Consider the following 15754-nt stretch of genomic DNA (forward strand, 5'->3'; position numbering starts at 1 on the left):
CGCTCATCAACACTCATACAAGAATCGGAATCAAACGCCTACCTCAGGGGCAATGTAGTCGGGGGTCCCACAGAAGGTCTTGGTGGTGACTCCATCAAACATGTTCTCCTTGCACATGCCGAAGTCAGCTATTTTAATATGACCCTCCGCATCCAACATGACATTATCCAACTTTAGATCTCTGATGCACAAAGAGGTGAGAGGAGTCAGAGGAGAACAGAAAAGAACAAGAAGGGTTCCCACACTTTTTGACCAATGAAATTCCATGACTTTTTCCAGACCTTCATGGATAAGGATTTTTAAAAATATCCAGTATTTATTAGAGGTTTCACTCAAAAAGAGCAATGAAACATTGTCAGAATGGATAATAACTAGAAATAAAGCCGCAAACAGCAATCATCGGGGTCCAAGCACGTGAAGAGAGAACATGATCAAATTTGAAAGAATAGATTGTGTGGATGCTGTGAGTTGATTTGGTATCTTCAAAAAGATTTCATGAATCAAAGATCTGGGATTTCAATAACTAAGTAAGGGGATAGGGCAGATAAATGAATAATTGGTTTTATTAAATCGTCAAATAAAGTATTGTATTATTATTCACAAGATATGAAGTTGGTGCTGATGGGGTCCATTTCTACAGTTGCATTTTTCTTTGTATGCCCTCGCTTCAATTTAAAACACTTGATTATCTAATCAAAATAACAAATATACATTAATTGAGAATAAAACTATCATGGATATTGTCAATGATAAAAGATTTAGATACTGTAGAACCAAGCCTTTTTAACTGTAGAATCCTCCAGCACTGGCAAAAGAGAAAAACTGAAAAGTTAAAATAATAATAATAAAATCGGCTACTATCTACATTGATTTTTGCAGATAACTAATAGTTCCAAAAAGCAACTATCAGCACCAATTAATCAGTAAAAATGACATATCAATCTGCCTCTAGTTTCTTTTGTTAACTTTTTGTCAGCATGGTCTCTATATGATACACACCAAATTACGTGCAAATCAGCAATGAGGACAAGGAGAGGTTTAAAAAAATATGTTTTTCAGAAAATTCAAAAAGGCAGAAATTCTTTTGAGACAGAATCTGAAAATTGTGATCAGTAGATTCTGGAAAACTTTCCCAAAAAAAGATGTTCTCTATCTGTCACTCACTCGACGTTGTGTCGATGTCACTCTTGAGAGCCCGAGACGCCGCTGATCTTTGATAAAAGGCCAATAAGAATTGGTGAGTGGTATTTGCATGCCACTCCCCCGGACATACGGGTATAAAGGAGGGGACGCTGCATACCGCTCATTAGATTTTCTCTTCGGAGGTGAACGGTCGATGGTTCAAGCTGAGCAAGCAATTTCCATTCCTCACCTTCCACCGCATTACAGCTGCTTTCTCCCCTCTCTGCACGGGTGCCCTGCAGAGATCGCCTCTGGATGCTTCAGCAAATCTAAAAGAGTATATTCTGAAAGAGTTTAATTTCCCTTTCCTAAAAGAGTATATTCTAAAAGAGCAGCACACACCGGAACGTCTTTTTAAAGATGCCATTCCAGCTGTGTGCTATTCCTGGTTGCGGTCAATATCTCTCACCCTCTGATGGCCACAATCATTGTCTTTTGTGCCTGGGCACCGCCCATGCCTAGACTTCTTTCATGGATACGTCATATCCTTATAGCGAGGCCATGACCATGACAACGTTGCAGTCGCGGCTCGCTTTCGTAAGAAAGCAGGCCATCCCAGCCGCTCCCTGCCTCGGTCCTTCTACCAACGCGTATGACGCCAGCACGGTGAGCGCTGGGAACGATTTGGGGACCACAATGGGACCACCTCCGTCGTTTAAATCCCTGCGGACCTCCCATTCCCTGGCACGCTTGTTTACTCCGGTTGGGCACTAGGATGAGGGTGCCGGCTCGTCCCAGGGCGAGTTCGACCTCTTATTCGGTGCCCTTGAAGGTGATGAGCTCTCGGCTGCAGCTATCGGAGAGCGGCGTCCTGTCTGACGTGGAAACCTCCGCTGAGCTTCCCCCTTCAGGTGTGGTCGCCCAGTTACAGGCAGACACTGAAATGACGGACATGCTTTCTCGGGCATCCCAGCCATGCCCCGTCCTGCCCCATTGCCATTCCTTCCGGCAGTGCACGAGGAGCTGACGAGTTCGTGGGAGGCACCTTTCACTGCCCGGTCCCGATGCCCAGTCTCGATTTCTCGGCTCCCCCGCTCTCACTACCCTTGATGGCGGTCAAACAGCAGATGGAGGCATTTCAACACATCCTGCCTCGGCGCGGCTCAAGATCCTCCACCCCATCTACTTGTTGCCAGGGGTGTCTACCTGCGGCGGCTGCACCGGCTCCACCCGTGCCTGCCCCTGCCCCTGCTCTGTCTCACAGCCGGCCGCGAAGAAGAAAACTTCCAAGCGCCCCTGAGACGGGCGACCCAGGGATGCGAGGATCCACTGCCCTGGAGCTGGTAAGAAGGCCACTCCATCCCCGGTTGAGGGCCGGGTGGAGAATCTTTTGTTCCCTTTTCATTTTGTTTTGCTGCATGCTCCAGTAGCTGCGTGTGGCAGGGCGGAGGGCGGGGCTGGGTTGTGATTATACACACCCGGTCCCTTATCAGGCTAATTAAGTCTCCGAGAGGGATAAAGGCCGATGCCAGACGGGTCAAAAGACACAAACAAAAGCTGTGGCACACATTCTCAAACTCATACTTCTCTCGACTCAGCACCGCCACAGGGCTCAAACCCCGTCATTGTGGCTTCCCTGGCTCCGCCCTGCCGCGAGGCCCCACCCACCGGTACGTCTAACGAAATGTTTCCCCTGATCTCCCTCGCTCGGAGCTTGGAAGCATGGCTAACACTCTCCAACCCGGCGCGATGGCTGCGACTTGGCTACCAGGCGCCCGCCCAGGTTTGCCGGCATCACCGGCACCACCTTGCATGCGGAAATCGCCACCCTTCTACGAAAGTATGCGATAGAGCCTCTCCCTCCAGCCGAGATGAAGAAGGGGTTTTACATCCTCTACTTCGTTGCACCCAAAAAAGGCGATCAATCTTACACAGACACCCATTCAAGATGCTGATGCTGAGACGTAGACCTCACGCTCCTCACATCAGCCCCTCCCTGGCAAATTCCCCTGAGGAAGGACCTTCTTTCTCAGGGACGGGGCACCATCTGGCACCCGTGACCAGACCTCTGGAACCTCCATGTCTGGCCCCTGGATGGGACGCGGAAGACCTCAACGGCCTACCCCCTCTACGAGGTGCCTGTATGCCTTGAAGTGGTGTCTGTTTGCTGAGTGTTGTTCTTCTCGGCACGAAGACCCCTAGAGGTGCACAGTCAGTTCAGTGCTTTCCTTTCTACAGGAGAGGTTGGAGGGACGGCTGCCCCCTCCACCTTGAAGGTGTACGTAGCGGCCATAGCCGCACACCATTACACAGTGGACGGTAAGTCCTTAGGGAAGCATGACCTGGTTATCAGGTTCCTCAGGAGGTTGAGGGGGACTGGGACCCCTCAGTAGTCCTCCAAGGCCTGCGAGGGGCTCCCTTCAAGCCTTTAGAGTCAGTTGAGCTTATGGCGCTCTCCTTGAAGACTGCTCTCCTGACGGTGCTCACCTCCATCAAGAGGGTTGGGGACCTGCAAGCATTCTCTGTCAGTGAAACGTGCCTGGAGTTTGGTCCGGACTACTCTCATGTTATCCTGAGACCCCGACCGGGCTATGTGCTCAAGGTTCCCATGACCCTGTTTAGGGACCAAGTGGTGAACCTGCAAGCGCTGCCCCAAGAGGAGGCAGATCCAGCCTTAGAGTTGCTGTTTCTGGTGCGCGCTTTACGCATCTATTTGGATCGCATGCAGAGTTTTAGGATCTCTGAGCAGCTCTTTGTCTGCTTTGGGGGACAGCAGAAAGGAAACGCTGTCTCCAAGCAGAGGATCGCCCACTGGATCATCAACGCCATAGCTGTCACCTACCAGGCTCAGAATGTGGCACCCCCTGCAGGCCTACTGGCCCAATCCACCAGGGATGTGGCGGCCTCTTAGGCTCTGACCAGTGGCGCTCTCTGGCCGATATTTGCAGAGCAGCGGGCTGGTCTATACCCAATATATTTGCGAGGTTCTACAATCTCTGGGTTGAGCCGGTTTCATCCTGTGTCTTAGCAGGAATGAACAGGTAAGCCGGGTCAACTGGCCAGGTAGTGCGTTTTTGATTCCCAGTAGTGTTCACAGATGCGTTCCCTGGTTGATTTCCTTCTAGCCCTGCGTCAGGTGAGTTTGGCGGAAAAACCATTACTGGTGCTAACTAAGCCCAATTCTTGGATAGGTTCTCTGCATGCGATAGTTCCCTGTAGGCAACCCCTTGCAATGTATTTTCTGCTGAAATATGTTTCCCTGTTGCAAACGGCATCTTCCTTAGGCAGATGCCCCTCTGCCCCAGTTTCCATGCTCGTAGAGCTTCCTACCCAAAGCTGGACAGGACTTACCATGGGACTTCTCCACATGGCATACCTCCGACTAGTCTCGGCAAGACCATGTGACATATTTCCACTTAATATTCCCCCACCTCTCTGGGCAGGGTGTGGTCTCCATGGTGTGACCCCCCCTCCAGACACAGGCATTCTGGTCGGTTAGCGAATTCCCTCTTTTCTTGGGAGAAAAGAAAGGAGAGGAAAAGGCTTGTCTGACTAGGACAAGCCTTGTGTCAGGGGAGGTTACGTGCTGGGTTGGTGCGCTGGCTATGCAGCACACAGCAGTCTGCCCATCTCGCACCGCAGACCCATGTAACACAGTTCAGCTAGTTGTGTCATTTTTATAGGAGACGCCTAGTGTCACTACATCGACACAACGTCTCGTTCCCTCCATCAGGGAACGGAGGTTACGGAAGTAACCAGGACGTTCCCTCCTGCCACAACGCTGAACTACCCGCTGAAATAGCCGGGACCTTTTTCGTGGCACAAAATCTAACGAGCGGTATGCAGCGTCCCCTCCGGGGGAGGGACATGCAAATACCACTCGCCAATTCTCATTGGCCTTTTTTCAAAGATCAGAGGTGTCTCGGGCTCTCAAGAGTGACCCCTAGTGTCACTACATCGACACAACGTCTCGTTCCCTCCATCAGGGAACGGAGGTTACGGAAGTAACCAGGACATTTGAGCCGATAAGTTACAGATTTATTAACAAAATATGTAAAATAGCTTATTATTATATTATGCGCCACCAGCGTCACAATGATGCATAGATGTCCTTTACGGCCATCTTGAAAAGTCTGCAGACTCTGTGCTCTACAGTTTTGATGCCCAGACACTTTCAGGGCAGAAAAACCTGAAAAAGAATTATGAAAAAAATCTGAACAAAAACAATAGAGTTCCTGGGCCTTCAGTATTGGAACTTCTTAAAATGTAAAAAGATTCACTAAAAACATTTACATGACTTTCCCCACAATGTTCTGAAGGTTTTACAAATTTTAGTTCTAACTTTGTAACTTTAGTTACAAATTCTACTAGACTTGAAAATCAAAATTTAAAAATTCACTGACATTTCCAAGCAAAGACCGCAAGAATAAGAACATGTTATTTAAGAAAGAGATTATGGGATAGAGATCACAGTAGATAGAGGAGTGGGGTTGAGAAAGAAGGGTTTTCATGGCTGAGTTTATGATATGTGAGTGTGTGTGTGTGTGTGCGTGCGTGCGTGTGTATGTGTGGCAGCTTTATGAAGAGAAGCACAGCACAGGATGAGTTTGATGGAGGGGAAAAAAGGGAGAAGGGCTGTGTAAAGTATTCATGAGCATTGTCTGTTTATAGTGGAAACATGCGGTGTGAGGTTTTGAGGATTTGGAGGTTTCCTGTTAACAGCCTGAATTACAGCACTACTTCCTGTTTAACCCACTGTGCAGGGGCTCACTGGGTACAGTCATACAAAGAAGAACAATCATTTATCTTTTTTGTTTATGTGTTTTTTTTTATTGAAATACAATTTACATGCACACAATATCAGTGATACAGCTGTAAAGTGTGTATGTATGTGTATGTGTGTACTATGTACTTAGCTATAGTTTGGAGACAAAGTATGATAATTAGCATTATATAAAAACAATACAGGACTTTGTTCTTTGTCTCTCCATCTACTCTGAAATCATCGCTATGGGTGAGCTAATGTGTGCTGTGGTGCGTGTTGCTCTAACTGAAAGCAGAGCAGTCTTACATCCAAACCCTTGTTAGGGCTTTTGCTGTGCACATATGGTACGGTCAGTGGTTATTAGCGATTAGTAGGAAGTTCTGTTTCACGTCTATGTGTGACTGACATGCAGTGCTTTTGTCTAGGCTTCACTTACCTGTATATAATACCCTTCAAATGCAGGAAGCACAAGCCTATGGCAATTTCCGCGGCATAGAACCTAAACACACATGTAAACACACATATATATATCAATCTGACAGTCTGAGCACAGGGAATGAACAGCTATTTATCTCCATAATCTGTGTTGAAAATGAAACATTTTCAATTCAGCTATTGCATTAGATGTGTCTTTTGAAAACTTGTCACAAGGAAAATCTGAGGGGTGACCTGGTCATGCGTCTAGCTGTTTTTGAATTCAAGAACACTTATTATAAACAACCCACCCCCCCATGAAAAAAAAATGACAGGGGCAGGGATTGCATTAACCGAAAAGTCTCCATCATTTGCATATTTTTTTAAAGATTGATGGGAAATTTTAAATGCTGTCAATCATTTTGACATAAAAAATAGCACAGCGAGAACTGACGTTGACTACCACCCCTGGAGTCGTGAGTTAGAATCCAGGGCGTGCTGAGTGACTCCAGCCAGGTCTCATAAGCAACCAAATTGGCCCGGTTGCTAGGCAGGGTAAAGTCACATGGGGTAAATTCCTCGGGGTCGCTATAATGTGGTTCGCTCTCGGTGAGGCGCGTGGTGAGTTAGGCGTGGATGCCGCAGAGAATAGCATGGGCCTCCACACGCGCTACGTCTCCATGGTAACGCGCTCAACAAACCACTTGATAAGGTGCATGGACACTGAGGCAACTGAAATCCATCCTCCGCCACCCGGATTGAGGCGAGTCACTCCTCCACCACAAGGACTTGGAGCACATTGAGGATTAGGCATTCCAAATTGGGGAGAAAAAAAAAAATAAATTTTGACCTAGTGCAGCAGTTTAGACTTCACTGTCTCTCTCACACACACTCCCGCTGTGTGTGTGTGCACTATAACCCAGTTTATTGCCTGGTATTAAGATGTATATTAACAGGCATCATCACCATCAACACCTGGTAGTGTGTGTCTCTTTTGACCAATTGTGTTCGGATTTTGAGGAGAGGTCTGAATAATTGAGTCCATATATCAGTCATATAGTATTTTACTACATGGTCAGTGTGTCACTTTATTATAATAAAGCACAAAAAAGTATAGTAACAAAATGAAAACGTGAAAAAGCGGCACATAGTTTCTGCCAATTACTTGCATATAATCTACATGCAAACATTAGCCTATGTTTAGAGCAGAATTGTCAGTTATTTTAGAGGAGTAGGCCTACCTGCATTACAGCTTCAGAGATGCGTGTGCTTCTCATCTGTGACTTTATTGTTATAGGCAATCAGGCACATTGAAGAAGTTCTGTGAACCTGTGCACTTTACTGATCGGACATTTATTTAGTTTAAAAGCTGCAAGTACCGGTAAATTAAAAAAAATCTTGTTTTAGCACAGCAGTTGTTTGACAGGTAGTTACTTTCACCCAATAATTCCTTGGTTTCACCAGACTTGTGCTTGGGGAGTCAAAAATATAATGAAGCCTATCCACTGTCATGTATATGCCATTATAATGGATGCTATGCCTATGAATTAGTACTTACAAAATTAAAACAAGTATGATGGATAAAAATAGACCATGACGGAAATTGTACAACTCAGTCCATCAGATAAATAGAATAAATATTTTTTCTAGAGCAACCTCTGGACTGGGATCAGGTGAACCTAAAAATAATCTTATTATACAGGGCTTCCTTGAGAGCTATTAATTTTTTATGAAAATAATACTAAAGGCACATTTCTGCTGAGATCCCCTAGAATGGAGTTCTCCCAGATAGCCCACAGAAAAGACCTAATTGAGATAAAGCAGGCCAGATATCTGTTTTATGAAAAGCATGCACAAATCTTTTATTCATCAGGTGGCTTGTTTGTCTGTCCCACATTTGCGAGTAACATTTGAAGAGAATAAGCATTGTTGTTGAGTGACTAATGCAGCTGTAAAGCAAGAATACAGGCCTAACTACAGAGTCACATTATGTCAGAGGATGACTACTGTTTCCAGGCCACAGTGAACAGCCTCTGGCTATGAGCATTCAGAGAAAGAGAGAGAGAAAGTCCACAGTATGGGGACTGACTTAAGTCTGTGTATTCCATCACTTAACGCATGTCCAATTTGGCAATTGCTAATCCTCATTTCTATTATTAGCAGTATTTAATTTAGTTCTTTCATTTTTATTATATAAAGTCATCCCTTGTATCTTTCTTTGTCAGTTACATAGTATATCTGGTTTCTTTTCATAATCTATGTATGTTGTACTGCTCCATATTACTTGTATGCAACTAAAGCTGTAAATGGTTTGGCAATTTGAATGTACTAATATTTTTCATGCCCATAAAACACCTTAAAACTGAGACCAAAACAGAAAGAGAGAGGGTGAGAGAGAAGAGGGAATGTAAGAAAATAAAATCTTCATGTCTAATGTATCTTCAGAAAAACGTATTTTCATTATGTCACAGTAAAGGACTCCACACATGCTCCATATAACAGATTTACTGGTGTGTGCTTTTACATATGGAAACTAGGGATGGGAATCAGCAGGGACCCGTGATACAATATGATATCAATAACTGGGTCACAAAATGGTTTTATATATTGCAGTGGCGGCTGCTGGTCTTTCAAAGAGGGGAAGCTCATTTTCGGCCTATATTATAAACTTATTTACCCTATTTTTTGCACTAAATCAATCTTAGGTGTTGATCTGCCCTGCTGTTTAATTCTAATTTTTTCCTCGTAAGGAAGACTTTCAAATGGCTTCGCCAAAATCAGGTCGACAATATTAGCACCGTCTGCCATCGTGCGCAGTTTCACCCGTCACGACGCTAGCCTAGCCTACTGTATGAATGAATGAATGAGCGAACAAACGAACGAACGAACGAACGAACAAACGAACGGCTCTAAAACAAAATATATTAAACTTGGTAAAACTGAAACAAGGAATGTGGTGTATAATTGTGTGAAATGTATTATGCAAATTGACTAGCAATTTCAGCCAAACAAATATAAAGAAATAGGTTGCAGCAGTTTGTCTTTCGACTACACTTGAGAAATCCGCGATGGGACTGAGCGTGAAATAGCTTCAGTGACTTCTTAGTACAGATTCGCTGTCAATCAAAAGGAGATGCAGTCTTTCGACAGATCCTCCAATCATCACGCTGAAGCCCGGAGTCGGGCCAGCCCACTCCTCATTCACCCCCAGAGGCGCTGAGCGTCCGTGGGCGGGACATAATCGCAGCATTTATCCAATGGCCGTCTATTTTCGGAGCACTGAAAAAAACTGTTCAGAGCAGCCCCATTGAAGTCAATGGACGCTTCGGCTTCAACAGGGAAATGCACTGACGCTTCACGGGAATGTATGAGAAGTAAATCGAGTCAGCCGACCTGCTATATGTAATGTAGCTGATTCTGAACGAACTCGTCTTCGAGATGAACGTGTTCTAACGCATTTTTAGTCAATAAATTGTTTACACAATAGTACATATTTGACCATTATTTTTTTGACATTATAGGGGAAGCTGAGCTTCCCTTGCAGTCTTAAAGAAATCCCCACTGATATATTGTAATTCCTTGTTTCACATAGTTACTAAAAACTTTTGGATAAATATTGCAGAAAGAAGAAATATTGCAATCGTAGCACTTATTTGCATTGGGCATTATGGCACAATGTTGACTATGAGAAATTACTGATATTACGGCTTCATTTCTGTTAATACATAATTTTCTGTAAAACTGCTTTGAGGCGTTGTGTGTTGTGAAAAGCACTATACAAATAAAAATGACTTGACTGGCTTTGCGCAATTATATTCAAAATTTTAGTTGGATAGAAACAATTGAGTGTGTGTTGACCTAATTTTGTAGTTCGTTTCACTGTCTCACACACCTGTTCTGAATAGCAGTCTCAAACATGTTCATGTGAAAAATGGAACTAAAAATATACATTTTTGCCATGAAAATATAAATAGTGCAAAGTAGTGCAAGGTAAAAAAAAAGTTGCATTACTTTGAAATATTGGCACCCCCTCCCCACACCTCTAGTATAATCCTGAATCTATTCCAGAAGCAACAGTTGCAACTCGCTGCAAATGTTCTATGCTCTCCCTTCATTGGGCACTCATAATTACCCTGGCCTTTGACCTACACAGAACTTAATATCAACACAATAACAGCGCTCCTCTGAGAGCTCCTCTCCTTTGCAGAGATGGGCTAATTCTTTATGATAAAGGGCAGACAGCAAGCTGAAGAAGAGCAAATAGAAATGAAGCTTGTAAGATTTGGAGGGAGAACGCATAGTAGATTACGGCAAAGGTCAGCTCAGTCATTTACTGCATCTACTGACAATGTGCCACATATCCGGAAACGTGTGTCTAGTTACCTTACGTGTCTGTCTGTTTCTTTCTTTCTTTCTTTCTTTCTTTCTTTCTTTCTTTCTTTCTTTCTTTCTTTCTTTCCTTCCTGCCATCACTTCTATCTCACATAGCTGATGCAGAGTAGTTGGGCATCAAACAACAAGGAAGATGAAAGAGGGGTCAAAAGAGAGATATAAAGTAAAAGAGGGAGATATGGGTGGAGCCGGTTGACCAGGCTTTGGTGCACCCAACCAAGAATTTTGCTGAGTAGACACTTCACATCTTACTAACTACAACAGGAGGTGTGGGGGAGGAGGAGTGCCTCAAAACTGGTTTGAGGTCACTTTGAAGTAAAACTCTCTCTTTCTGCCCTCCAACAGTCACTACATTCCTCCCATAATCTGACTGGGCTTTAACGAGAGTACCTGTACATTCTACAGTGTGTGTTGGAAGGATGAGCTCACAGACTTTATTCACAGTAATGGCATCTTTGAATTTCACCAGGAATGAAAATGAGGCTGTGATGGATAGATTTACCGTCTCTTCAATGCACAAACTGTATAAACCTGTATATAGCTCTTCCTAGATCCAATCAGATCTTCCACAACTCATGTTGTCTGGAGTTTTTTGTCTACTGGATTGTTGATCAATATTTTGTCCACAGAACGATCCAAAAACACTTTAAACTGAAGCCCACTGAACAGACTGTACATCTATCCCTTACAGCCTCTTTATGATTCCCAGTAAAAATCAAAGATGGTGCTGCTGTGAATAAGGTCTATTAGCTCACATTGGTGAGCTCATCTGCAAGCAAATATTTGTTGACTAAAATTCTAATTTCTCGATAGAAATTTAATCATATGTGGGTAAAAAAAAAGGACATGTATGAATTAATTCACTATGTTTAACCTTTTCACAGGTTTATGGGATATCATGGGCAGTGAAGGACATACCTAGGCTGTTCATTGTTGAAGTCTCATTGGTGAGCCCTTTGGTGAGCTCACCAGCAAGCTCATTAAAAGTTAATGTTGTGTTCAATGGTAAACTAAATAACCTCAATGATAAGCTCATAGTCCATTTTTTATCAAAAGGAATAGAAATCAATAACATTGGCAATTTGCCTGATTTCGGTTTTGAATCGATTTGATAAATTCATTCTGATATAGTCAAATTATCATCCTACACTGCTGTAGCATTTACAGTGTTAATGGCGCTATGCAGAGACATTGATGAGAGTTGTACTCACACAGCATGGGGCTCTTTGAACTTGCCAACCTGCTGGATATGGTACATGAGATCGCCACCATTGATGTATTCCATCACAAAGTACAGGCGGTCCTTTAGACAGTTGAAAAAGAAAGACAGCACAGTTGAGAACAGATGACATAAACAGTGAGTGTTGAAATCTGTAACAGACAGACTGCAAGATATTTGCCTTAAAATTATTTCTAATTTTATAATCAGTACTTTGGTTCCAAAATTTAGGAACTTGAATAATAGCACAGAACTAACTGAACTAAATACATATGGTTTTCAACCAGGGGTCCCTAAATGTCTTGACAATAGTATAATAATTATATATAATTGCATATTTGAAAGAAAATCCAATGTGCTGTGCTGTATTGCAAATGCTTGTCCACAAACCAACTGCAAAGTTGTTTGTGTGCAAACATTAACAATACAGTATAGCCAATAGTATTCAAGGATATGCTCTATAGCAGTGGTTCTCAACCTTTTTGACTCCAAGGCCCCCCATTGTCTGAGAAAAAATGTGAAGGCCCCCCATGTAGGCTATTAGATATATACACTCACCTAAAGGATAATTAGGAACACCATACTAATACTGTGTTTGACCCCCTTTCGCCTTCAGAACTGCCTTAATTCTACGTGGCATTGATTCAACAAGGTGCTGAAAGCATTCTTTAGAAATGTTGGCCCATATTGATAGGATATTGCAGAATTGCAGTTGATGGAGATTTGTGGGATGCACATCCAGGGCACGAAGCTCCCGTTCCACCACATCCCAAAGATGCTCTATTGGGTTGAGATCTGGTGACTGTGGGGGCCATTTTAGTACAGTGAACTCATTGTCATGTTCAAGAAACCAATTTGAAATGATTCGAGCTTTGTGACATGGTGCATTATCCTGCTGGAAGTAGCCATCAGAGGATGGGTACATGCAGAGGTTAAATTGGGCCGGAGCGCACCGGAGCGCAGCTCCGCCTCCTCAGGTCCACAACACACCCTGCCGGAGCTCAGCTCCGTCTCCTTCAGCACCAAATATTGTTATTCCACTTAAATTATTTTTCATCTCCTGACTCCTGGCAAATACATGGCATATGAGACTGAATAATTAGCAAGACTACACAGAGACACCCAGGCTACATGGAATTATCAGACGTCATAAATGCATTAATCGCTGGTTCAGCACCCCGCCCACAACCATCAAGGGAAAACTTGTCACAATTCTAAGACAGCGACGTTACCATGGAATCCCGCTAACGGCTAGAGCAATCGAATATAAAAATAGCATGTAGCTAGAACATGTTATATAACTAAAGCATGTTAGTTTACATGTTAAATGAACTACTAAATGAAAAATAACATCAGCTGCGTGAGCATTTAAAGTAATATATTGATTTTTAACAGTTTGCATATAATGTAGGTGCACGACAGTGACGCCAGACTGCTCCTGTCTGTACATGAGCCCATTATTATCCCATTTGTTACCTAATATTTATACACATATTACACAGAAGGAAAGGCTCCTCATTACCATGTGTGCTAGTCTTAAATAATAGTAATAATAATTATAATAAATGAATGTATTTATGAAAAATAAATACTAGCTGAAACACATCTTGAAACTTTAAACTGCCACTGTTGATGTCTAATAAATTTTACCTTTAGATTATTTCATTTGAAACTGAAATATTTTGTCAAAATATAACAGTTACTTTTACTGTAAAATCCTGAAACAAATTTGTAAAGGTGATGTGTGTAATTATTAATATTTTTAACTATTTTGGTAAAGGGGCCACATCGGGTTTTAAGTCTCTTAAAACGAATTTTTTTTTAAGGGGGGGGGGCACATTGTAATGCTTTTGAGATACAATGTTCTGCATTGATTTGGTTTTTGTAACTTTTAAGCCCAGAAATAGTTGTGTACTCAATTTTTTTAAGTGTATCTGTGACTAATGGGACTATTCTGCAATTGCCTAAAGTATTATATTGCTCTCAAAGATAGATACTTTTCTATCAGGCATTACAAAACTCAATAAAGGCGGAGATTATAATTTTTTTTCCAACTCTACTTCCCTGTTAATTTGTTATTCAGTTTTACTAATAATAAAAAAAAACTTTATTGAACGTTTAATGTTTCTTGCAAAGCGGGCGAGTTTACTGGTTTTTTTTTTCTTTACCCGTTTACATGCTAAAAGTGTCATGATGCGTTTCTCCTCGATGGTTTTTCAACACTCAACAGAATAACACAGGCTGCATGAATATGATAAATAATTACTGCAAGAGTTACATTTACATACAGGTGCGAAGGGACTTCAACGTTTCTAAATTGTACAAATAAAAAATACATTTAGCTACATATTCGTCTCTGGCTTGCAATATTTTCAAACATGTTCCTTTCATACATTTTACGAGGGTGAAATCCGTTGCCTGCCTGTTAACATTCAAGATAAAAAATAATAATAAAATAAGTGAATTGTAAAGTATTTGTCTTTGTTTGAATAACTACTCAACCCTACCTTACACATTAATACTGGAAAAAGAGCCCCATTGGTGTAAAAACCCTAAGTCATTTTACGGCGGGATTTTGAATGATGACCATTCACGGTAAATAAGGGCTCCCCCTCCCTACAAAAGCCAATTTAACCACTGGGTACATGGTGGCCATAAAGGGATGGACATGGTCAGAAACAATGCTCAGGTAGGCCGTGGCATTTAAACGATGCCCAATTGGCACTAAGGGGCCTAAAGTGTGCCAAGAAAACATCCCCCACACCATTACACCACCACCACCAGCCTGCACAGTGGTAACAAGGCATGATGGAGCCATGCTCTCATTCTGTTTACGCCAAATTCTGACTCTACCATCTGAATGTCTCAACAGAAATCAAGACTCATCAGACCAGGCAACATTTTTCCAGTCTTCAACTGTCCAATTTTGGTGAGCTCTTGCAAATTGTAGCCTCTTTTTCCTATTTGTAGTGGAGATGAGTGGTACCCGGTGGGGTCTTCTGCTGTTGTAGCCCATCCGCCTCAAGGTTGTGCATGTTGTGGCTTCACAAATGCTTTGCTGCATACCTCGGTTGTAACGAGTGGTTATTTCAGGCAAAGTTGCTCTTCTATCAGCCCATTCTCCTCTGACCTCTAGCATCAACAAGGCATTTTCGCCCACAGGACTGCCGCATACTGGATGTTTTTCCCTTTTCACACCATTCTTTGTAAACCCTATAAATGGTTGTGCGTGAAAATCCCAGTAACTGAGCAGATTGTGAAATACTCAGACCGGCCCGTCTGGCACCAACAACCATGCCACGCTCAAAATTGCTTAAATCACCTTTCTTTCCCATTCTGACATTCAGTTTGGAGTTCAGGAGATTGTCTTGACCAGGACCACACCCCTAAATGCATTGAAGCAACTGCCATGTGATTGGTTGATTAGATAATTGCATTAATGAGAAATTGAACAGGTGTTCCTAATAATCCTTTAGGGTGTGTGTATATAAGAAATATCTATTATAAGATATTTCTTCTGCTACTTCTACGGTAATGAGGACCAAGCTTGTTTTTCAAAGTTTTTTAATGTAAGAAACTACTAGCATCAATAGATTAAAACAATTAAGTTGAATTATTAATTATATAAAAATGATAATAATTACCTTATTTTAAATAATTTTAAGAGATCTTGAGGCCCCCCTGGAAGTGTGCTGAGGCCCCCAAGTGGGTCCAGACCCCCCTGGTTGAGAACCACTGCTCTATAGGATAGCATATAGGATGTCAAGTCAGAGCTTTCGTAGAATTTCAAGTTCTGCTCTGACTTTATGCCATGTAAAAATAAAAAAATATAGCAGTGGCCT

At 42.6% G+C, this 15754-nt stretch overlaps 1 protein-coding gene across 2 annotated transcripts in view; it reads right to left on the reverse strand.

The window, feature by feature from the left end:
• Nucleotides 1-15754, reverse strand: part of LOC127647809 (protein kinase C beta type-like) — a 203977-nt gene that overhangs the window by 44366 nt on the left and 143857 nt on the right. For both annotated transcript variants that reach the window (XM_052132287.1, XM_052132286.1), the window contains exons 11-13: nt 11905-11996; nt 6324-6386; nt 43-181 (exon numbers count right to left, since the gene is read on the reverse strand). In XM_052132287.1, coding sequence (XP_051988247.1) covers nt 43-181; nt 6324-6386; nt 11905-11996 — 294 coding nt within the window. The remainder of the gene's footprint in view (nt 1-42; nt 182-6323; nt 6387-11904; nt 11997-15754) is intronic.

Source organism: Xyrauchen texanus, chromosome 8, assembly GCF_025860055.1.
Source record: "Xyrauchen texanus isolate HMW12.3.18 chromosome 8, RBS_HiC_50CHRs, whole genome shotgun sequence".
NCBI classification, from domain to species: domain Eukaryota; kingdom Metazoa; phylum Chordata; class Actinopteri; order Cypriniformes; family Catostomidae; genus Xyrauchen; species Xyrauchen texanus.